At 44.0% G+C, this 24,353-nt stretch overlaps 1 protein-coding gene across 13 annotated transcripts in view; it reads right to left on the bottom strand.

Moving 5' to 3' along the window:
* R3HDM2 (R3H domain containing 2) overlaps positions 1–24,353 on the bottom strand; it is a 161,647-nt gene that overhangs the window by 9,323 nt on the left and 127,971 nt on the right. The window contains exons 10-23 of one of the 13 annotated variants that reach the window (XM_052641446.1): positions 24,111–24,251; positions 23,575–23,683; positions 20,731–20,826; positions 17,824–17,855; positions 17,672–17,725; positions 12,903–13,135; positions 10,616–10,785; positions 6,642–6,674; positions 5,725–5,826; positions 3,805–4,047; positions 3,334–3,460; positions 2,940–3,100; positions 2,325–2,479; positions 689–789 (exon numbers count right to left, since the gene is read on the bottom strand). In XM_052641446.1, the coding sequence (XP_052497406.1) occupies positions 689–789; positions 2,325–2,479; positions 2,940–3,100; positions 3,334–3,460; positions 3,805–4,047; positions 5,725–5,826; positions 6,642–6,674; positions 10,616–10,785; positions 12,903–13,135; positions 17,672–17,725; positions 17,824–17,855; positions 20,731–20,826; positions 23,575–23,683; positions 24,111–24,251 (1,757 nt within the window). Of the gene's footprint in view, positions 1–688; positions 790–2,324; positions 2,480–2,939; positions 3,101–3,333; positions 3,461–3,804; positions 4,048–5,724; positions 5,827–6,641; positions 6,675–10,615; positions 10,786–12,902; positions 13,136–17,671; positions 17,726–17,823; positions 17,856–18,032; positions 18,066–20,730; positions 20,827–23,574; positions 23,684–24,110; positions 24,252–24,353 lie in introns of all 13 variants that reach the window. The other 12 variants (XM_052641449.1, XM_052641447.1, XM_052641448.1 and 9 more) reach the window with 12 other exon arrangements.

Below are 24,353 nucleotides of genomic sequence, written 5' to 3'. Positions count from 1 at the left end.
TTTTCCTTCCACTGGAGGGAAAGGAACAGAGTACAGAAACCTGTTGAAAATGTGTCCGAGGCTATAGCAGGGGTTACAGAAAGTGAAAAGACTCAAGTTCAAGCTTTAGGATTGTGACCTTACACAAAATTTATCCCTCTTTGAGTCTTAAATTTTCTCTTTACAAAGCTGTGGAGAGAATTAAAAGGACACAATGTATGTGAGTACAAATGAAAAATTGCTAAACAAATCTAAGATACAGTTTTAAAAGCATTTTGTCAGCCTCTCTCACACTCCCAAGAGAAAAGAAAAGCTATTTACAGGAAGAATGAGTGCAAGAGACAGAGATATAAGCCCTTTATGTTGTAAAGGCATGTGAGTCGTAATCCAGTCGCAGGGCTGGATTCAGCAGAGAGGGAGAAGCTGAGGAGGAGAGAGAGAGGAAACAAGGAACCCAACCGACATGTGGTTCCCCAGGGGTAGGGATCAGGCAAACCACCTCCCCTCTTGAGGGAGTCCATTTCAACACCTCTGGAAAACAACAGCCAGGTGTTTCCAGGACTTTGGTTTCTCCTCCTGATGAAGTCACAGCTGGGGACAGAGCCAATCCCTGAACTTTCTCTGCCCTACCCAGTTCTAGAGCACAAGTCCTTCAGCAGTGTTTTGCTCTCACCAGTGCCCAAGACCCCTCCATTCTTTACGCTCTTACCTGAGTACTGCTGTGGCATCTGTGGTGGACTGCAGGGAGAGGGAGACTGAGGCATCTGGTACTGCTCAGAGCCAGGAGGCTGCAGAAACCCCACAGAAGGGCTGGGGAGATGGAGAAGAGGGGAGTGGTAAAGCGGTAGAGGGAAGAACGCAGCTCCTGGCAGACAGCTGTTGCCTCCTGGGCCTCCCCTGTGGGAAGCCAAGGCAGCTCCAAGCCATTCCCAGACCAATTTGCCATGCAATTTCTAAAATCACTCATCAGTTCAAAGTTAATTATATATATTTGTACTTGATCATCTTTCAATTAGGAAGCTGCTAATCAGTGCTACAGATGGAATGTTAGTGACACATGCTCTTCCCAACAGTGTAGAAACACCAAATACATAACTCTTGCGAGTGTATGCGCACATGCACGCACGCACACACACACACATACACACACACTCTCTCTCTGTGTCTCTTTCTCTCAGAAACACAACAGAAACGCAAGGAGAGCGCCAGAAACAGACACACGGCTACAGTGCTAGAGAGAGATGGGCAAAAAAAACAACTAAGGAGATTCAGGATATTTTCTTAATGGCAAACACAGATCATCAATTAAAGAAAAACAGGGGGAAACCTCACAAAATTCAAGACACAGTAAAAAAAAAAAAGACAGGAATAAACATATGTACACTGAGAGAGACACAGAAATACACTGATGTAGGCCCAGACTTGAGTTCTAATCCCAGCTCTGCTTCTACTAACTAGCTGTATGACTTTGAGTAAGTTTCTTAATATCCCTAGCTGGAATTTCCTCATTTATAGAAGAAGGGCAAAAAATAAAACAAGGGGAGTGGACTAGATATTTCTAAGATAAACTTCTATCTCTAAAATTACATCATTATACTAAGATATACGAGCTTCTCTGGTGGCTCAGTGCTAAAGAACCCACCCATCAATGCAGGTTCGATCCCTCGGTCAGGAAGATCCCTGGAATAGGAAATGACAACCCACTCCAGTATTCTTGCCTGGGAAGTTCCACAGACAGAGGAGCCGGGCAGGCTACAGTCCATGGGGTCGCAAAGAGTTGGACATGACTTAGCAACTAAACAACAACATACTAAGATATATAAACAGACATATAGAGACAACACCTCAGACTCATCCATGGCGATAGAGGTACATGGAAAAATTTACATATGTATACACCAAACTGCTTTTTTAAAAAATAATAAGCAATCTCTATTTCATAGTTCAGAAAAACAAAAATTGGGGGAAATTATAAAGTCTCTGTTTCTGAAGCAGGAATTTTTTCCTGCTAACGAATTCTTAAGCAGGTATCAAATTAACAAGGAGAATGAACTCCCTCATGTTCTAATTGATTTGGGGTACCCCTGATCTTTTTAAAAAATAAACATTTATTTATTTGACTGCACCAAATCTTAGTTAAGGCATGTGGATCTAGTTCCCTGACCAGGGATCAAACCCAGGCCCCCTGCGTTGGGAGCACAGAGTCTTAGCCACTGGAGCACCAGAGAAGTCCCTACCCCTGGGATCTTTACCCCTGCTTTTCTTTTCCAGTGGAATAAAAACCATGGTGCAACAGTTGCTAAAGGTCTGCAGGAGATGCACCCCGTCTCTCTGGGAGCCCTCACCTTGTACCGTTCTGCTGAGCTGGCGGGATCATGCTGTAGTACACTGGAACACCCCCTGCTGGGAGGGCCCCCTGCACAGATTGGCTTGCAGGGACCAGCATGGGTTGCTGGAAAGGCGGCTGGACCACATTTTGTGAGTCATTACCCACTGGGACCTGGGTGAAGACAAGAAGAGAATGACCACTTTTACTCGCAATGAAGTCATCCAAAAAACAGCTTAGGCATCACTGGACAGGGACACTCTAATCTCCTTCCCTACCTTTAGAGATCCTCTTACTCTCCTCACCTAAAGGAAACGCTTAGTGCTACCTCCATTTCCCCTCCTCCAAACATCACCTTTGGGCATCTGATGTACAGGAAGGAGCCTAATTTCCTCTAGATCCTACTTTTCTGGGCATATACTCATTTGCATGGTATAAAGACCAAAGAATTTAAATGAAGACTCTTCTCAGACTCTTTTGACCTTCTTTCAGAGGAAGAAAACCTACAAGTGCTAGAGGTACAGTGAACAGTGTTTTAGTGTTCGAGTGGTCAGACTCGAGGACAGACGTGGGAACTGTCCTCCTTTTCCTCATCCCAAGGACTGGGTGGTTTCCCCATTCAGAATGCACCCACTTGGTAAGAAGGCAGTGGAGTGTACTGAACCACCAGGCCTTGCATCTGGCCCCCCATGCCGCTCCTCTGGTTGCTGAGCAGGCCCTGGTTCTGTGGCTGCTGGACCCCAATCATGCCTTGGTAAGCCGCTTGCTGCTGGTTAGGCATCATGGGCTGTAAACCTAGGGACAGGCAAAGCAGAGCAGGCATCAGTATAGCCTCAACAATGTTTAGGAGGTCACACTCTCTTAGTAATTTTCCTTCTTTTTTGGAGATCACAGGTTCCTTTTTAGGACCCTAACCATTCCAGCCACTACTCCCCTTCCCCACTGCTTTTTAAACAGGGAAAGTAATTCTTCCCCAGTTGCTGTCCTTCCCTTACGTGCTGCCTCCTTACATCAGCAGTGCCTCTTACCAGGCTGCTGGGATGGCTGCGGCAGCTGCTGACCACGCTGGGGGCTGTAGGCCACCGGGTGAGACAGAGGTCGGTATTGCTGGCTGGAGCTGGGATATTGTCCAGGGGAATAGTAAGACACCTGGATCTATGGTGAGAGGAGACAGATGTACGAGCAGGCCCCTCAAATTCAGCCCCAACACCCCCCAGCTACTAAATACATCACAGTCGATTCCGGAAGTCTGTAAACAGAAAAATTTGGGGTCTGCAATTGCAGCATTAGTGTACAAGTTTGAAACCGAAGAGGAAGGACTTGTCTTATTTGATAGACGTTTCTGACTAGAAAGACAACTCTCAAGAGAAAGGTGGGGAAATGGAGGCGCGTAGCGGGCAGGTATCTCCTCTGGTCTGTCTAAACTAGACGAAAAAAGAAGGTTTATAATACTGGATAAACTGAATTCATGATTTAAACTGGAAACCCAAACCACTCACCTGTTGAGGGGGCTGCATGTAGCCCTGTGGTGGCAGGACTTGCTGAGTAGGTGGTGCATGGCTCGAGGTGGAATAGTTGGAAGTAGGGAGGGGCTGCCCTGTAGAAGCCATGATGAAGCTAGTCTGCTGAGGGTGCTGGGAGATAAGTGGGGGCTGGAACAGAGCTGAGGATGGGTCAGCTGCTTCAGTGGAACCTTGGCGACTAAGGCTCATTTGTCCAAAGGGGTTGCTGAGATCATCTGCCTGTTGAGAGAGTGGGGGAGACCCAAGGACTGAGGTCATATCAAGCCCCAGGTCTTTGGCTTCAACACAGACAGACAGACAGAAATAGTAACCCTCTCTACCGCCTTCCTTCCTTCACAGAGGATATTCCTACCTCTGTGCCTTGGGAGGTACTTTTTAGCCCTAAGCCTCTATCATGTGGTATTTCAAATTGCTATGAATTGAAAGCTGTTTGAAGCCCAACTCCAGAGCCAGTCTCCCTACCACATATGAGGTAACAATGGCCACTCTGATTATGACCTTTATTAGAATTAGTCCTGGGGAGACGGGAGCAATGACACAACTATATATAGAAAAAACAGGACTATTTAAGTCTTTCCATTTCCTGTCTTCCTCATGCCTCCAATCATGCAAAGGGCCTATATGTTGTCATAAATCTCATTTTTATAATAAAGGACCCAGATAACACCTTGTGTGGCTGATCAGTAGGTTCATGTGGCTCCCCAGCTCTGCCTATGCATTGGAAAGACTGGTGGGATCCCAGCTCCTGCTGCTTATCTCCTTACTCCCTCTTGAAGTCATTTCCACCTCTGTTCTCTGACACTTGCCTAGTGTTCTCCTGCCCTTCAGAAACCACTTCCAATTCTCACCTCTGAAAGGAGGCCAGGGTGAGCAGCTGAGCTGGGGAGAGAGACTGACTGACTAATCTGTAATTGCCTTCTCTCTCAGCCCTCTTCTCCAAGCAGCAAGGGTGAGGGTGTTCCATCTCTCACTTGTATGGTGACAGGTCAGTCTGTTAACTTTCTCATCTCTTTTGCTCCGTGGATAGTAATCAACATATACATACACATACACAAACGAAACTAGTAGCAACAAAACATAGTACTTTCCTGTGGTTTCACTCAACTTTCAGGGATCTGATCTTAGCTATTTTGCTAACTTAGTGGGAAGGAACAGATGACAAGAGCACTGGATTGCAGTTACTATTTTGAGGTTCATATTCTAGAACTTTTCAGTATGGAGCTAAGAGGTGGGAGAAAAGAAGGGATTCTAGTGAAAAAGCAGACAGGTGTGATTAACACAAAATTTGAAAAAAGTCAGGGCTCCTATAACCATGATAGAAGTCACCAACTATGAGACAGACCAGATCTTTATAAAGGATTTGTTGTCAGAGTACAAACAATTTAAACAGCACATGCTATACAACAGAAGAGGGTATTTTTTTATGTAAAACAGGGAAACATTTGAAGCTTTTACCAGTGGTACTAGAGAAATCTGCAACTGTGTTTTTATTTTTAAAGGGAATTATAGAGAATCATTCTCTACAGTACAGAATAAACTGCATTCCTCCACCATGGCCTGGGAGCAGATGAGATGAAGAAGGCACATGGCAGAGAGGACGAGGAGCCCAGGTTAGATCAACATCTGATTTTGTTCCCCTCTCCTGAAACTCAGAGTAACTGTTCTCTGTCTTACATTTAGGCATCTTTGAAGCCTGAAGTACTGTGAAATGAAGTATAGTTCACTAGAAATGAAGTATAGTTCAGCCTGTGCCAGCCCCTAAAGAAGAAGTATGTTCCTAACAATGGTCCTCTAAAAAGCATAACTGCTTTGCAAGGTTGTCACAGACTGACCCAGACAGGCCCATAGACACAGGCCACACACGAACAAGACAAAAAGGGGGAATGGAGTTTATACCATGTTGTACTGCTGGGGTGGAGAGACTGGCAGAAGGACTTGGGGACAGGAGCCTGGAGAGAACTGAACAGGCTGCGGAGAGGGCTGCAGAGCCGGGACTGGCTGTGGACCAGCAGTGAGCCATGTGGAAAGGCAAGAGCAAAGGGAGGTATAGGGAGAGGCGGGGGTGGGGGTGGGGGTGAGGCAGAGAAGGGGAAGGAAAGGGAAGGAAGAACAAGGTTAATCTTAAGAGAAATTTCACATGAAGAGTAAGGCAGCTGAGCAGGCTGGAGACCAAGTTCAGGACTTGGTCTCTAGCTTTCATATCTTTGACAAACAGGCAATCTCCCCTATCAGTACAGACCCACTGCAGACACTCTACCCCATTAGCCACTCAGAACTCTGTAGCTGCTGTATACAGTCTTAGGACTCTCAGAGCCAGGGTTTGCTGCCTGATTCTAAACACAGCTTTTTCCCTAAGCATTTTTCCTGGGCACAGGATTCCTGGGGAGCATAACCCTCCTTGAGAAGGGATTCCTGCTTCTGTAGGAAGGGTCATCCAAGGTCTAGCTTGACTCTCCCAGGCAGGATCCTGACTTCACACCACAGCTCTCCTGAAGGAGTGCTCATTCACAAGGATCATCTCCCTCCCGAGGGCAGAGAAGGAAAAATAAGCCAGTTCATGTGCTACTTCCTCCTACTCCATGATTCTTCTGTGCTCCTCCAGGCGGACAGGGCAGTATTAAAAATGCTCCCATAAGCAAACAGGGAGGGATTTAGGAATAAAATATAAATAGCCTAGTCTTAGCTTTTGTTCCTTGGGTTCCTTCACTTGCCTCAAGCAGGAGGACTTGTTTATTAGGAACATGGTGTGTTCTAAACCAACTAATAGGGAGTTATTTTTTTCTCTCTTCTTCCCCTCCAGTCATTTCAATCACCTCATCAGCTCTCCAGTCATAGCTTCTGGAGCCCTATGAAGAGAGGGGGAAATAACACTGATATACACTGCTCATTTACACACACTTATCTCATTACAACCTCACGATTATCTGATAGGGAGATAACGTATATTTGCAATTAAGATAATACGGCTCAGAGAAATTAAATCACATACCCAGGATCATACAACTAATGTGGCAGAGCAGGGACAGGAGCCTAGTTTTGCCTGACATATGTTCTTTCCATTCCACTCCAGCAGTAAAGTAAGTTAGTAAGTTAAGTCGCTCAGTCGTGTCCGACTCTTTGCGACCCCATGGACTGTAGCCTACCAGGCTCCTCCCTCCATGGGATTCTCCAGGCAAGAGTACTGGAGTGGGTTGCCATTTCCTTCTCCAGGGGATCTTCCCAACCCAGGGATCGAACCCGGGTCTCCTGCATTCCAGGCAGACGCTTTAACCTCTGAGAAGTCAAACAATTATGTAAATATCTACAATTACGTATGTATCTTTTTGTTTGAATAATTCTCCTTCCTTCTTTCAAATTTAGAGTATTAAGAGTTAGTTGTGGGGGAACCAAGGCATCAATATATATATCTGCCTGCCATATATCTCCTGGGAGACCCTTTCAGAGGGGATTAACAGCACCAGGGGCAGACAGTCCAAAAATTAGAAGACTCCCAACATGGAGAATACTCCTGATATCTGCATTGAATACAATGTAAATCATCCTGGAAAAAGCTACCGATTTTCCACTGTGTGACCTGAGTGAGATACTGCCACAGCCTTGAAAATAAGCTCTCAGCAACTCTGGCACACCTATTTTCTGTAAGCTGGTGACATTCCAAATATAACTGCTGGCCTACCTGCTCAGCATGAGCTACCTGTGCTGGTAACTTTTAGACCCATTTTCTATGATCCTAATCCATTTCTTCCTCTTGAGGGATGGCCTGCCATATTTCAGGCCTTACATTCTCTGGGGGACAATGGGAGACCTTAGGGACAGTGAAGTGGTAAAATAACTGCCTGTTTGTCCTCATGTTTGTGAGTTTTGAATAAAAAGTGAAGAGAGGGATGGAGGTTCAAAAGGGAGGGGATAAATGTATACCTATGGCTGATTCATGTTGAGGTTTGACAGACAGCAAAATTCTGTAAAGCAATTATCCTTCAAAAAAAAAAATAATTTAAAAAAAAGTGAAGAGAAAAGAAACAATGCTCTTCTGTTCGTCCTCTCCTGACTGAGGAAGGGAGGGGTAAAGGCAAGCGTTCTCTGTGCTATTTTTAAGTGAATCTACCACTACCCTCAGCCACAGTTCTCTTCTTGGAGAGTCTCAAACTCCAGTTAGGGAACTTTGAAGAACTACAGGTAGGGAAGCCAAAGACTGGCCCTGGGGGACGTGACTGCCACCTACTGGTGACTTCTGGGCTCGATCACTGCTCTTGGATCCTGACTGGACTCCAGGGAGAGGCTCAGAGGACTCCTTTTCATAAGGTCTACTCTCAGTTAATTGGGCAAAAGGTAGCCACTGGCCCTTTAATCCTCACAATCACTCCCTGGTTTCAAAGGTTCTATTGATATGTGATATGGAAGCCTGCTCTAACAGCAGGGGCTGCCAAGAAGGGGAAGAGCATAGTTTACGTGGAACTGTCCCCCAGGCCTGGGGCAAATGCTTGTTGCTACAAAGCTAAAGGTTTTTCTTCAAAAGGAAAACCTTTAGGGTAAGCACAGTGGTATGTGCGTGTGGTCACTTCCTTCATCCCCTGTTACATACCACTGAGAAATGAAATGGTAAGTAATCTGGGGTTTAACAACTTGAATTTGGAGAGCCACCAGTGTTGAGAGACAGGGGTAAAGAGAAAGGAAGAAAAGAAAAAGGCAATAGGGAGAGGAAGAAAGGGATAAAGAGAAAAGGAGATATATATAGTGGGGTGGTGCTGGTATAATATTAGCAGCTACCATGAGTGCTTCAGAGACACCAAAATTAACCAACATAAGATTCTTTAGTTTGGAGTTTGTGATCACAATTAAGTGCAAGAATAAATTTCTGATATCTCTGTACTAAATAATGTTCCTCTGTCTCCAATTTACAGGACCTAATCTAGCACTGTACTGCCTGGAGATGATCAGTCGATACCAACAACCGACCCACTGACCCTCAAGACTCAAGAAGCACGAAAAGAATCTGAGTAAAAGTTTGGGATTTAGGGCCAGTCACCTGAACATTCTATCTACAAGTTTTTCAGTCCCAAATGGTTATACTCTTTACTTATCTCTTTATCCCCCTCCCACTCTTGCTGTCTGTTTCTAGATATGGATGGATGGAGGAGACAGATGGAAGACTAAGAGGGAGACAAGGAAACAGAACTGTATTAAAATACACACATTTTTAAAAACTCAAAAAATATACTGGGACCTTAAAAAAGTAAAGCACATACACAGAAACAGCAGGGGATGGCCAGAGGGAGAAGTTCAGAGTTTACTCACTTACAGGTCTAAATTAAGACACAAGACAGGGAAAGCAAACACACATGTTATGCTTCAGTATGGAGTGAGGTAAGCTGATGTGAATGAGACTTAATGAGGTGGTAGAAAGACGCCAGGTGGTAGAATAAGAAAGAAAGTCAGGACTGTAGAGAAACTGCTGAGGGACTGAGATGAAAGACTTGGAATGACTGGCATGTGTGTGAAGCTACAAGGCAGAGTTTCCTAGATCTTCACTGTTCTTTATTTTAGTTTCATTTTCCAATATACTGAATGGGGTAGTGATGAGCCATTCTGGAGTGTTCCCTCTCTGGTTTCCAATCCTTGGGGTATCAGTGCTTAGGACTTCTTCTTGTACCTATGGAAGAGACCTATCTGAGGCCAAGCTGGACTAACTGAGTGTGGAGGTAAGAGAGTCTGGGAGGCGAAACGAGAACTTAAACTACAGCAGAAAGAAGTACAGACATACTGGCTTCCTAACTACCAGAGAATACTGCAGGAGAAAGTGCAGGCTCTATTCATGGGAGAAAAGAGTAAGTGAAGATCTCAGCACAGTTCTCAGAGGATTAAAGAGACTTTAAACCTAAAACACGTAGGAGGTTCCAGTTTAAAATAGGATCTGATTCTTATGCTTATCACTTGCATGGTCTCCACAAAAGCAAAACTTTCTCAAACCCTAGTTGGTACCAATGTCTAACAGCCCCGCAACAGAAGGAGAAAGAGCGCTCTTTTATGGCATGGGAAAGGAAGACAACACTGGGGGGTTTTGTGGTTGGGCTTCCTAGATGGCTCAGTGGGTAAAGAATCCACCTGCAATGCAGGAAACGCAGGTTTGATCCCTGGGTGGGGAAGATCCCCTGGAGAAGGAAATGGCTACCCACTCCAGTATTCTTGCCTGGAGAATCCCATGGACAGTGGAGCCGGGCGAGTTACAGTCCCTGGCATCACAAAGAGTCAGACACAACTGAAGTGACTGAGCATGTACTTATGGTACATGAGTCTTGATAAGTGTTATTTACTTTTCCCCAAACACCAATATATAAATATTTGTTTATGGCTCAACAGTCATATAAATACATTTAGCTCAGACTATGGTGGGAGCTGTGATCTTTTCAAGCTCCATGTATGGATGTAGGAAGCAAAATCACCTTGAAATTACACAGGATGCAGAGGGAGACAGAGTACAGCAGAAATATGGGATAGGGTAAAAGACCCCGCTGACAATTCCCAGAACGAAGAGAAGGAAATATTAAGCAGGGAAAAAAAAAAACAAAACCTCCCAGGCTGACTCTACTAAGAGCCCTCTGGCCAAACCTCTGCCCTTACTCCTCTCTCCCACAACTAACAAACAAGAAATGGGGGAGGGAGAGGCATGTCTCCAAAAACAGATCTTTCCTGCCACCCACAGTACAAGAGACATGACTGTACTTCCAGAGCTTGCTTGAATCAGAGTTCGGCGGGGGAGGGGGGGCTCCAACACTGAGTGCTGACTCACCTGTGAAATCATGTGATTATTCAAGGGTGGCTGTTGTTGAGGCGTGGGTGGGAGAGCAGGAAGTTGCTGCTGCTGCTGCTGCTGTTGTTGGGCAGTACAAGGGAGAAGGCCCCGGACAGACTGGGATGAGGTGACCTGGTTGCACACTTCTGGGGCACCTAGCGCCATACCTAAGGCAAAGAGGAGACCCAGCGAGAGTTGTAAGCACAAGCCATGAACATACCACCGCTGGAGGGCCCAGTCGTAGGGCCTGACTCTTTCCTTGCTGTTTTCCTCGTCATTCTCCTTCTGTCTATTTCCCACTGTCTTAGGAGATCCATGCATGAGTACAGATGCATTTCAGATGTCCTATTGATGGGAATCTTCATCTTAGCTGGTTTCCACTCCCCAGTGTCCATAACCATCTTGACTGTCAAGGCTGGGTTTTGAAAATGAACCCCTGGAGTGCCTAGAATCTGTCCATCATGATTAGACAGCTTGAAAAATGAATGTTTGCTTCCTGGGAAGGTATATATTCCTAGTCCCTTAAGAGACCTGTCTTCTCTTTTCATTTCCTCTTAACTTGCAGCATCTCATAAAAGTTGCTGAAGGCAACCTCCAAGTACATGCCTGTGCACACACCCCCCCACACAGCCATCATTCAACTATTTCCCTCATTTCCAGGCTGTCCAAGCCATGAATGCATTTACTCAAAATACTTTTACTGAATATGTACTACGTGAGGCACTGTACAATGAACTGAGGATACAAAGGTAAAGGAAACACAGTCCTTGCCCTTGAACAGTACAGGATCTTCCAATGGAGATAGACACATGGATTGTAATCCATGTGATTACAATCTGATAAGGATAAAGGGTTTCCCTTGTGGCTCAGCTGGTAAAGAATCCACCTGCAATGTGGGAGACCTGGGTTCGATCCTTGGGTTCTGAAGATCCCTTGGAGAAGGGAAAGGCTACTCACTCCAGTATTCTGGCCATGGAGAATTCCATGGGCTATATAGACCATGGGGTCATGTAGAGCTGGACACGACAGAGTGACTTTCACTTTCAAGGATAAAGGATGCATCAGTGACATGAATAAAGTTGTATGAAAGCAAAGATTAGGAAGCATAACTCTTGGGAGGGTTAGAAGGAAGGATTTAAACAGGAAGTGGCAGGAGAGACAGGTTTGAGGGATGAACAGAAGACTTTTCAGGCTAAGAGGAGACAAAGCTAATGCCATACTCAGAAAATGGTTGGAGGGTCAGGAGAAGATGAACGTTTGAAAGTAAGACTGAGATGGCAAACTGGAGTCAGGAAGTTATGCTATATTAAGTAATTTGGATTTTATTACATAAGAAATGCAGAACCATGAATGTTTTTAAGGGAGGACTGATGGGATTAGATCTATGTTTTAGATTAGTAAACTGGCTCAAAACAGGGTTGAGAATAGGAAATTCCCTGGTGGTCCAGTGGTTAGGACAATGCACATTCACTGCTGAGGGTCTGGGTTCAACCTGGGGTTGGGAACTAAGATCTCTGCAAGCCACACAGTGCGGTCAGCTGAGGGTAAAGCAGGGAAACCAGCTTGGATAAAGGGAGAAGCAGTGGGATTAGAAAAGAGGTAACAGAGAAGCATAAACAGAGGCAAAATCTTTGCCACTAGTGATGTCTTTTGAGGACAAGACCAATAGAACTTTGGGGATGAAAGTCAAGAAATTCTTCAGAGGCAGGAGGATGGTGAAATAGCGATTTACAGTGTAAAAAGAGCTGAATGGCCCTCTGCTAAGACTGTAGCCTAAATCGATGGAGAAAGTTACGCAGCAGCTCAGGAGAGCTGATGGGTGCTCCCAGGCTGGCAGGTGGAACACATGCTCCTTTTCCATGACTGGGCTCCAGAGCAGCAAAAATTTCAAGCCTATTGGCTGCTACCAATTAATTACAAAATTACAAACTCTAAGGTACCCTCTACTTTACAAACCCTCTTTATAGTCTAAGGGGCCTCAGAATCATCCTTATTTTAGTATATAACCTGAACCGGGGTTGACACAGCTGTCCCACCTTGGTCAGAAATCACATAAAATAATCTAATCCCAATCAGTTTTTTTTTTCAATTAGGAAAAAAGGTTAGAAAGGAAATCAGAGAAGGAACTCAAAGGACAATGGATCCAAGAAATCAAACTTCCCCTCATCTGACTGTGTGAGGTTTCTGGGACACAATATGGGACAAGTGTTTTGTTAAAAGTAACTATCAGTGATGTTTTGCAGAAGATACACAAGCAGCGATGGAAGGAGAGAAGCTGTGCTACCTGGCCTGGAGATCCTTCCTGCACTGCCACCTTTGCTGCTCCCGATGCTGTCACCCCGGGTGAGGATGGAGATTCCACTGAAGCTGCTGGCTTTGGTGACAGGGGGCCGCATGCTCCGGACAGAGCCATCGGAGTCTGTGCTGCTCCAAGGCCGTGGCTCCAGGGATTTGAGTTCGCTGTCTGTGCTGCTCTGGCGGCTGCTTGAGGTGCGGCTCAGCCCCTCACGGTTCCCCCTGCAGAGACCACAGTGGTCAGAGCACCTCCCACCTACCACTTCAGCAGAAGGGCTAGGAGAGAGTTCATTTCTATTCTTTCAGTAACAGAGAAGGGGTGAGGGTTGGGGAGGATGGACACTGACTTCGTGTTAGTTGGCTGGCCAACCAAGACTTGATGGGAGCAGACAGAACAAGATCCAGTACAGTACAGAGAGCACAGAGGCAAATCTGGAAGACAGCGCGCTGGCAACTAGTTCAATACAGCAGACCAGAGGTGGGCAGGAAACCACGTACATGATGCTGAGATTGGCTGCAGTCTCTTCCCCTGGCCCTGCAGGGGTCCCACACATGCAGGAAATAGTGGGGAGCACAGGGGTACCAGTTCCTTCTGGGAGTTCTTGAAACAAAAGGACTCCAAGAAGTTACTATTGCTAGAAGGCAGAAGTAGCCAACGACATGGATAAATCTCACATCAGGTCTTCCATACAACACACGTCTGAGCCAGCAGAGATGTTGCTCACGGCCACTTTTTCAAGGTTGGGAAGAAGAGTATAGTGACTAAAGGGGCACTGAGTCTGATAAAGAGAAAACTCAGTCTGATAGTCTGGAATCAACCCAACCTGTTTTGTGGAAGTCTTGTGTTAGTATCTGAGAACAATTTATTCCAGGGTCTCTAAAGGCTGACATCCTCAGCACAATCAAGCAAACATATCCTTAGGACTCAGGATGGCAAAGAGGAGGGGGCTGATTGTGCCTAGCTGCCTCCATATTAATAACACTGTTGCCCTAGGTAAGGCACAAGGCTACTGAGAAAAGGGATTCATCCTCTTATTTTACTCTGGAAACATCAGGGTTAGCCTGATACTATAATCGCTTTAATTATATACAGCTGTGCTCCTCAAGCTATCTGAGGTTAGCCTGAAAATCCTCAGTGTTGACTCTTACTGCCACTTAATTGATAAGCAATCAACAATCAGGAATTTTCCTTTCAGATCCCCCACCGCTCCAATAACTAATGATCTAAGAAAACCAAATGATAACAATTATAATGATTTTGGTATGTATGCGGGGGAGCAATTGAGCAACAATCATGGTAGCTTGGGTTCCCTCCTTTTCCCACCCAAAGCAAACAGAATACTCTATCCCAAAGCCCACAGCTCTTCAAAGACATCAGGCTCAGAGTTATTCTAATAAAGAAAGTTATTTTTCTTAAGGGGGTAATATTAAAGAAAATACTTTTCTTTATTAGAATATCTATTTCAAAGATACTGTAGGAAAAACAGACAAAATATCTGCTAGGGTCACTATTTTAGTGTTTAGTCAATCATGCGGGGCTAAGACACATTGGCCTAGATGGTTAGGGACATGCTAATTCTCTGAATCTTAAGTAGATATATTGATACATATAACCTCAATGCTTCTCTCTATACAGTTAGAAGACTGGAAAATATTAATGTTTCCCCAATGCTTTACCCCCTTTCTCTCGGGGACGTCAAAAGTAGAATGGGAAACAAGACATAAGAATAACTCAGGGACTCTCCAGGAACAGAATCAACCTGAAGTAAGAGCCAACAGCTCAAATCTGCTGACTGGACTCAATAAAGATGTGTTTGTCTGTGGGATATGGGAATACAGCAGCACCAATGAATGAGGCTGCTCATTAGACATCAGAACTTGAATTCTGTAAGACAAGCCCTAATGGCCTTTTATATCTAAATCAAACACTATACTCTCTATTAGAGCAATTCTGCCATTTACGTTCTTTTTCTACCAGGGATAGACAGTGAAATGAGTCAACTTTAAACCAAACACCTGGGAAACTTGAGCCAAACTGGCAGCACTTCTGTACTGATCCAGTTCCCCCAAGACAGTAATGGCCTAGTGCTCAAATGTGGACTGTCTGATGGTCTTCTAACCTGGGTTAGTACACTACAACCCTGAGAGTTGGAGAATCTAAGTTGAGTCTGGACTAGGAAGACAGATCAATTCTATTTCTCTACCAACTAAAGCTAATCTCTAGTCACATCTTTGTACTTCACTAAACATAAGGCAATTAGGGAAAGTTACTAGATCTAATTCTAAGCACTGGACTGGGTTGTGTATGTGTTGGTGAGATGGAGGTGAAGGACAGAGACATTCACACTTGACAGCACAATCAGGAGATGACTTAGTTTTTACAAGTAAATTTAGTGCTGGTGAAAAGTCCTGTTTATTGGTCTTGGGTAGAGAGGCCCATGAAAGAGGTGGGCCTCTCAGTAAACCTCAGGTAGCTTATTTATCAATGGTGCAGTGGAGTAGAATCTTCCAAAGAACAGAGAAGTTGCCATAGTTGTTATTATTATTATCCACATTATTGCTAACAGAGATAATGGAATCTGATATATCAGTATTTGTTTCACACACCTGGGAAGAAAGGTTTAAAAGTTAGAGAAAATTGGCTTCTAATCATTTGAGCTCTGGACTAGTACCCAAATAGAGGAAGAAGCTACCCCCTGAAGAGTCCATGGAGCTGCATTTTAGATGACCTAGATCTTTAATCAAAACTCAGTATGGAAAGCAGTAGCTTAAAAGGAGGTCTGGACAGGAGAAGGCTGTACCTGCTCACTAGCTCCTTCAAGCTATTATCTGCACAGTTTGATGCAGTCTGATGCTCCACAGCACTAATAAGGGCATCATTCTTATCAGTGAATCAATTAGGCGTGATATTTACAGACAGCTTGTGTAGTGTGGTGAAAAGAACACTGGACAGAGTCAGTCCCAGTTTTGCCACTAACAGCCATGTAAACTTGGCTAACTACTTAATCTTTCTTGCTTTTGTTCTCTTACATGTAAACCAACTCACCACATCAGGATATTCAGAGAATTCAATGAGATACAATATACTGTGGCAACTATAAAGTGCTGCACATTGTCACACACACTTTTAATTTAAAAGTTCTGTTTATTAAAGGTATTCTGGAATGGTTATGGAGTTAAGATTTTTTTTAAGGGAGACTCTATCTTGACTACCACCGACGACACAGAGCCCTTTTGCTTGGGCTTTCAGATGAATCTCAGGGCAGGCTGGTCTAGGAAAAAGAGTTCAGAGATGTGGAATGGGAGATAACTCTCCTTCCCAGGAAGGGTTGAAATCTTGCTATCCCAATTTCCACATGGTTTAATTAGTTCTAGAAAGGGTGATAGAGAAGGGACTACTAGAGTACTGGGGATGATAGCTGTAACTAATGTGTGTTAGTGAGCACATATCAAGCTTAGGAGGCTTCCCTGGTGGCTCAATGGTAAAGAATCCGCCTGCAGTGCAGGAGACCTGGGTTCAGTCCCTGGGTTGGGAAGATCCCCTGGAGGAGGGCATGGCAACCCACTCTAGTACTCTTGCCTACAGAATCCCATGGATAGAGGAGGCTGGCAGTCTGCAGCCCATAGGGTTGCACAGTTAAGACATGACTGAAGTGACTAAGCAAAAGCAGCATCAAGCTTAGGATTGAGAAGAGATAAACCCTTTGGAAAGAGTGAGACCTGAATCCTAGCATTAAATTGTCAGGTTTTCTGTACTCTATAGTTTTTCTGTTAGTAAAATGTAAAGTATATACTTAAAATGAGTCAGGGTCAGGATATGGTCCTAAAGTGCTTCTTTCACATTGCCTTTGTAATTGTCTGGGATGGGATTGAGAGACTGAGATGAAGAGAGAAGCTCACAACTGCTTCGCAGAAAATGGAGAATATGAGGCACAGAAGTTAGTACAGTAGCTTTCAGCAACATTAAGAATAAGTCATGGACAATTATGTAAAGGACATGCCCTAAGTCCATTCTAAGGCCTTTCTGAACTCATCTTACACATTACATTTTCCAAAGAGAAAACCACATAGACAGAGGTGTTTGTATGTTTTTTTTTAAATATGTGCATGTACTATTCCTTCTTAAGGATACAAAACATTCCCCTATGCTGGGTGAGGGATAAGTTCTTCACATCTTTCCATAGATTTGGAAAAGGCAGCCAAATGACACCTGTTCTTTCACCTTAATAGGCTTCCCTTGTGGCTCAGCTGGTAAATTCACCTGCAATACAGGAGACCTGGGTTCGATCCCTGGGTTGGGAAGATCCCCTGGAGAAGGGAAAGGCTACCCACTCCAGTATTCTGGCATGGAGAATTCCATGGACTGTATAGTCCATGGTGTCGCAAAGAGTCAGACATGACTGAGCAAACTTTCACTTTCACTTTCAAATATATGCTGAAATCCTCCAAAAATGCTCAGTTTCAGCACACTTCAGAAACAGAGCAGTACCTATCCTAAACATACTTATTTGGTCCCCTTCACCACCTATCCAGGACTTACAGTGAAATCAGCAACAATAAAAGTAAAGTCATTGAGCACTAGCCATTTTTTTAAAATGGGGAAAATATCCAATGTTGCAAAAACCATAAACTGACTTATTCCACAAGCAGCCATGCATGGAGCAAACTTACTCTGCTGAAAAGATTACAGCAAAACAAAATAAAATTAAAAAAACAAACAAACAAAAACAAGGAGAGATATAGACCACACAGAGGTACCTAAAAATCTGCCTTCTCTTGTGAGAGCTAGAAGAAAAGGCTTCTTTGGAGAGTCTGTTGGTTAACATCAAAGAAAAGCATCATTACAGGATTATATTAACCTCACTGACAAAGCTCAATGAGAAGCAGGGAACATGCTAAGTGGTACTAACCTGATGTCATTTAGATATCCGTTCTGGCCAGTCTAGGTGAAGGGGAGAAAACGGAAAATAACTTATAAGAAAACAGCATGGCATAACCAAAAAGGGTGTCCATGATGCTATGAATACCCACGGTCCTCAAACCAAGCTCACCCCCCAACAGGGAGAGAGGGAGCAGGGACAGGATGACCCACACCCACACCCCCAATCTGACTTCTCACCTTTAATGGGAAAGCGCGTTCAGAGTTTTTAGCCTTCCCACAGAGTGTTTAAAAAGAGAGGTCAATGAAGGTAGGAGTATGGAAAGGAGAAAGAGGAAAGTATTAACCTAACTATTAATTCCTTTTTAGTTCTAAATTTATTCTCTCTATAGGAAAGCTGAGCATAATAACTGGTGTGCTTGGTCCTAAAGAGTATTCAAAGAAAGGGAAAAGGGAGAGAAGAGAAAAAAATTTAGTTTTTTTTAGAAATCATCCTCAATGACTATCCCATTTCTGTCCTCTACACTGGCCAAAATGAAAGACATTCTGACCTGACACCCAAGGAGAGTAAGAAATTGGGGAAGCAGGTACTTTTCAGAGCCTAGAAAAAATGAGAAAATTAAAAGCCTGAAACATTCCTTTTGGGGATCATTTCCTGACAAAGCCACTGAGCTGAGTGAAGTGAGCATTATGGTGGACTCCCAAGCCTTAGAAAAAGGTACAGAGAGTGTCCAGCTGCTGAGCACAGGGGCCTTCGTGCGGAGCAGAGCCTGAGTGGGGCAGCTTTCCCAAACACAGCTCAGCTCCAGAGAAGGCTGTAGCAGCAGCATTTCCATCCAAACACCCTTCTTGGCACTTCCCTTTCTTTTTGGACTGCCTCTTCCTCCCCTCTGCGGCAACCCACAACTCCACCCTTAATCAGTTGCCTTTGATTGGCCAGGTTTTTTCCTCTCCACATGGGAATCTCTGGCATATAGTAGGCTTTGGCCACATCCCCCTGCCTAGACCTTTTGAGATTCCTGATGCCTCTACCACAGCAAGAGTTAGGAAGTGCTAAAACGAAAATGATAAATCCATAAGGATTTAACAAAGAGTACACATATTAGTAGAGGCTTGAGAGACTAAATATCAGAGAAAAAGGAGAGAAGAGCGTCCCTTGTTATGGTAGTATAGATACAGTCCAGTGTTGTACATAATAAGCCCTAATGTCCTATGAAAAGTTACCTGTGCTTTCAGAATGGCTTTGCTAATGGCTGGCATGGTGGAACAGTCATTTTCCATGTGTCAGTGAAGCAGAGGAGCACATCACAGGTAGCTATGGTGTCACGGGAACTTCTTAATTTAAAAAGCCCAGAGCAGAGCAAGCTATTGAGAGGTGGTTTACTTAAGGGGTTAAGAGCGTTGACTCTGGAGCCAAGGACTGCCTGAATTCAAATATAGGCTCTTTCACTAAATAGTGGTGTGATCATAGGTTACTTAACCTCTTCATGCCTCAGTCCCTCATTTCTAAAATGAGGTAGATAATGTAACCTATCACACAGGCCTAGTGTGAAGATTAAATAAATTTTTGTGTGCAAAGTGTTAAGGACAGGGTCTGAAAGATAGTAAGCACTATATGAATGTTTGCTATTAACTTCCACCATTCTGCCCTGTCCACAATTTAGGGTCCTCACCAGCTGTTGCCATGTACAAATGACCACTCTCCTAGCATTCCACTCAACTGATTTTCAGATAAAGTTAGAAAAACTGTCTCTGGGCCACAGTTGGATAATTGGGAGGATGGGTTTTTCTGACTCAGAATGGAAAGCTACATAACATAAGAAGAGTCCTTCTCCTCAGACTTTAGGCCAGAAGATTTGCTGTGTATCTGACCACAGTGAGGCTCCCTGGAACAACTGTGTCTTCCAAGACAATGGAACAAGTTCACAGAGGAGTTTGGTTTTTTATAAGTTAGAGACAATATTTTTCTGAGCTAGGTGATGATGAGAAGATATGTTATTTTTTTTTGTCTTGATGAGGGAGAGTGAGGAAGTGGGAGGGGAGCAGTGTGCATCTAAGTATTGATTAGAATTGGCCATCTTTTGATGACAAAGGGAGGCTGGCTCTTCTTCGTTGGCTAATTTGACTGTAAGATGGTGCTACTATCTGGATCATATATTTTCTGGAGATTTGTTTCTTTCTTGCCCTTCCTGAAATCCTCCTATACTTCTGTTCAGTCTGGTGGGCAAAGGCCACCAGACACAAGGATACCAAGTATATCTGATATGGCCAACAGTTCTTAAGAATAAAGCTGCCCATAACAACTCATGTTGCCTTTTGGCCCATGGAGCAGGCCTATTCTAAGAAACAAGGTAAGAAATATAGGAAGAAAGAGACTTCCTATTCAGGTCAAGACTATACGGAATAGTGAGTGTACCGTACCCTCTGTGCGTGTGGAATGTGGAGCTCAGAGAATGGATGCCACATCTGTGCTCTGATAATCACCAACATAGCCTAAAAATGAGCCAGACCAAACAAGATGAATGTATATAGGCTGTGTGGATACTAAGTCTTCCACTTAAAAGCAAAGACGCCTAAAATAGATAGTGGAAGTGAAAGAGGGTAAGCGGGAGGAGGGTTTGACAGGCAAGATCCAGGGCCCTTCTATAAGCCCTGCCAAAACCATTTCTATTTTCAGTCTAATCAAATCTACCAAATTCAGCCACTCCATTTGTTCTCTTTATAGGCCATATGCATTAACAATAATATGAATAAAAATCTGCAGCTTTCTAATAAGCTACATTTAATTTTAGAGATCAAATATGGGGCTGGCTGATGTTGGTTAAAAACAAAATCAGAAAAAAACAACAAAACATATATGGAGGGTTCATTCCATTCACAGTTCCAAAGATTAAGAGCTAAAAGCTAGGGGCTGACAACTCTCAGAAGCTACACTTACCTCTCGGGCAAATATTCTCTCTCGGACCCTTTGATATTCCTCCTCTCTCTCTTCTATTGACTTGCTCCTCCTTCCATCCTGCAATGGAACTCTGATCTAGATCGATGAGCAGAATTAAGCTAGTTAAGTTCTCCTCGTACTGCAAGCTCACTGCACACCAGCAAGGAAGAGAAACCGGGAGAGTTTATAGTTGCCATCAAAAAAATGGAAAAAAAAAAGAAATAAAATTTCCAGTGTTGGACAGGTTTCACTGGGTACATCTGACCATGCAGTTTGGGAGATCAGGTTTTCTGGATGGTTGGGGCCTCACCAGCTTCCCACCCGCCCCAACCAGAGTCTCAAGAACAGTAACTTTTGATAAAGATTAGGTTGCTTCCTTATGTAGTAGGGTACTCTCCAGTCTGTAAGGATGAAGAGAATAGCCCATGGAATAAACAGCATTGCTTTGGAGGGAAAGCAAGGGATAGGAGGAAGCTAGAAAAGGAGAAGAGACAGGCATTTATTTACCAGAGCTAAATTTAGAAGTTTTTACAGAACTAGCACCTGACCTTATCCCTTCTTTAGTCACTGATGCCATGGCCTGTAGATCCAAGTCACACAGAGCTCAGCAAAGAGGGCCTTGCAAGTGAAAGCCCAAGGGTGAAGCTAAACTCAGAGCTTAAGCATTTTTTCTCATCTTAACTACAGCTACTGGAGGGAGGGAAAGGGTGAGAGCTTACAGAAATACACGGTAGAAAGAGAACACAGCAACACGAAGTAGAAAAGAGAAGGAAAAGGAGAACAGAAAGAAAGATGGACAGGGAAGGGACAGACAAACGAGTGCTGCGAGGAAAGCGAGAAGCTCAGTGACAGAGCAGAGGACAGAGAGCCCTGTGCTCTCAGAAAAGCGCGGCCAGGAGACCAGAGGGGACGGCTGGGCAGACCGCCACATCTGCGAGCCTACCCCCAACTCTCCACCACCATCTCTCCCCCTCTTAGCCTGGGAGTTGTGAGCACTGTCCTGGGTAGGATGTTACAGAATGTCCTTTTTCCATACTGCTCTTGAAGGCAAAGTGTTCTGAGGGAGGTAAGTCATCAAATGCATGTCATCAGGTTATCAAAGATTCTGACCTTCAATCCAGAGGCTTTTAAAGTTTCAGATGAAGCAACCAAGGAGACCACTGGTCTAGGCTGATCTTCCTGATCTTCACCAATTGCCAGAAGTAAGCATAATTTCAGGAGTATCAACTTTTGACTAGATGTAGCTCTCACTAGCCTAAAGAACCTAAATTCTACTAAATGTCCTTTTTACCAATCCCATGCCAAGAAGATATAGGACCTCAAGTGCTATATTGTCCTTAGCCCCTAGCACTGGTTAACCAGTGGCAGAACAGATAGAGCATAATGGGCTTTGAGGTCAGGCAGAATCTCAGCTCTGCTACCTCCAAGTAATGTCACTGGCAACTAACTTAACATTTCCTAGCTCAGTTTACTTATATTTAAAACGAGGCTAATAATCCCCATCTACACTGGGTTGTGGAGAGGATTAAATGAGATAATGAACATAATGTATTTAGAACAGAGGCTAGCAGAGGGAAAACACTCAATGTAATAGCAATTACTGTGTTTATTACTAATATCACAGACAGAAAGTACATAGAGCCTACGCTATTATGGATCAAGCCTGAAGCCGAGAGATGAAAAGTTCACAGTAGGGAGAGATTCCATCCCACCCCAATGTGCCTCTAGGCCTGAATAATTCCTGATCCACAGAAAAGGGGTTTTGGGAAAATGGAGAGAAGGGCATCAGGATGGAAAGGCTCTTTCTTGTTTTTAAATTTTATTTATCTTTTGTATGTTTCATTGTTTTCAATCAGACCCAGCATGTTTGTCCACAATAGATAACGGCACTTTTCTCAAAAGGACTCCCTCAGATACTCAAGTAGCAAGCAGGAAAAGTCCTGGTCTCAGGACCAGACAATATTGAGAGGAAACTAATTTTGACTCTACAGGTAAGATATTACTAGAGTTATCATGAATTAGCAAGACTAATTTTATTGGCTTTACCCCACCATATTATTTAAACTGTAATCCTGGTTCTCTACCTAACCTCCTTTGGAGGCCAAGCAGAAGCAGGCTGGATCTTAACCCCATATGAAGCTAGGAAACTAACTCCAAATAATCACTATCTGAAGGATGCGCTAGAAGTCAGGGCAAAAGCCAGGCCCATAAATGAAGGGATGGGGCAGACTCTTCACTTCTCATTCCCACAGGAGTGGATCAAAATGGGGAGCCTGAGGTTTCAAGCATCAAAAGCCAAACTGACTCACTCACCTTGCTGGAAGGAGTTGGGAAAAGAATAAAGGGTTTGCAGAAAGGGATCAGAAACACCTTTACAAGTGGGTAAATCAGATAACAATTTTCCCAGTTCAAGGCTAGCTCTGAGACAGGAAGAGTGCAAGTGGGATAAAAGTAGCTTTGGGTTGTTCCCAAAGAAATTCCTAACTATTAAAGGAAAAAAGAATGGAGCCATCAGTTGAATCAAGGTTGAAGCAGGGAGGGACCTTGCTTTGTCCCAAAATGAAGTGGAGTTAGAAGTCAGTGGCAGAACCAGGGAGTTCCAGGCCAAATGAGAAAACCCAGCAAACCTCAGCACCATGTCACTCTGGGGCTAAGAGGGTGGCATTTAGCTCAACAAGTATACTTAATCCTCAACATTAAGCTAAAGCCAACTCAGTGTAGCTCAAGAGTTTCCTTCCATACTAAGATATTTTGAGTTTTCTCCAACCCACAAAAACTCTTCTCCCCTCCCAGTTTCTCTTACTGCAATCTCTCTGTATAGACCCAACCCTTTCCAGTCTTCACCTGGTTATCATCTCGGTCCATACTGGCATCATCTCTCTTAAGAATGAATCTCTGTTGAAATTCTGTATTCTTCTCATCCTTTATATGTTCTGAGAATCTCTGTTCAGGGCTGGGATTGGGAGAGAAATGTGGAAGGAAGGGAAGAAAGACTCTTCTGTTAGGAAGCAGACCTTCTATACAGTTCTCTTAAATTCCACAACTCCCACCCAGGAGATTTCTGAAGTCAGCCATTCCGAAAGTCATGTGAAAGTTTTAACGAAATCCTCAAGGACTATTCTTTATACATCTATAACTTACCTTCTTCCACAGTTATTCCTATCCTATCACTAAAGGTGAAGAGAGCCAGGGGCCAGTCTTCACAAAATGCCAATGCCTCTAGAATCCATCTCCAAGGCTTCAAAAAGAGTAGAAATTGATAATATAACCTACCCACTCCCTCCACTGTTCCCTCTCCAGAAAGAGAAATCCTGCATCTTCCTCTCCCACCCCAGAGCTATCCTAGGAAAGTCTTCCCAATCTGTGGTTTCCTCCCTTACATTCTTGTGTTACTGGTTTTGTTGATGATGACAGCTTTTCCAGTTTGATCTACATTGTGGTCCATCCCAAAATAGGCAGCTACCCGGTGTAATAGCATCCGGTGATATGAGGTCATCTGAGGGAACTTCTTGAACTGGTTGCTGCAGGGAAACCCAGGGGGGAAAAGTGAAATAAGAACAAATAATAGCCAATTGTAATTTTTCTTTGTTGAAAGTGGAGAAATTCCTATGAGACATTATTAT

The sequence above is a fragment of the Budorcas taxicolor genome, chromosome 5 (genome assembly GCF_023091745.1).
Source record: "Budorcas taxicolor isolate Tak-1 chromosome 5, Takin1.1, whole genome shotgun sequence".
In the NCBI taxonomy this organism is placed as follows: Eukaryota; Metazoa; Chordata; class Mammalia; order Artiodactyla; family Bovidae; genus Budorcas; species Budorcas taxicolor.
This window is presented reverse-complemented; position numbering and strand designations above follow the sequence as displayed.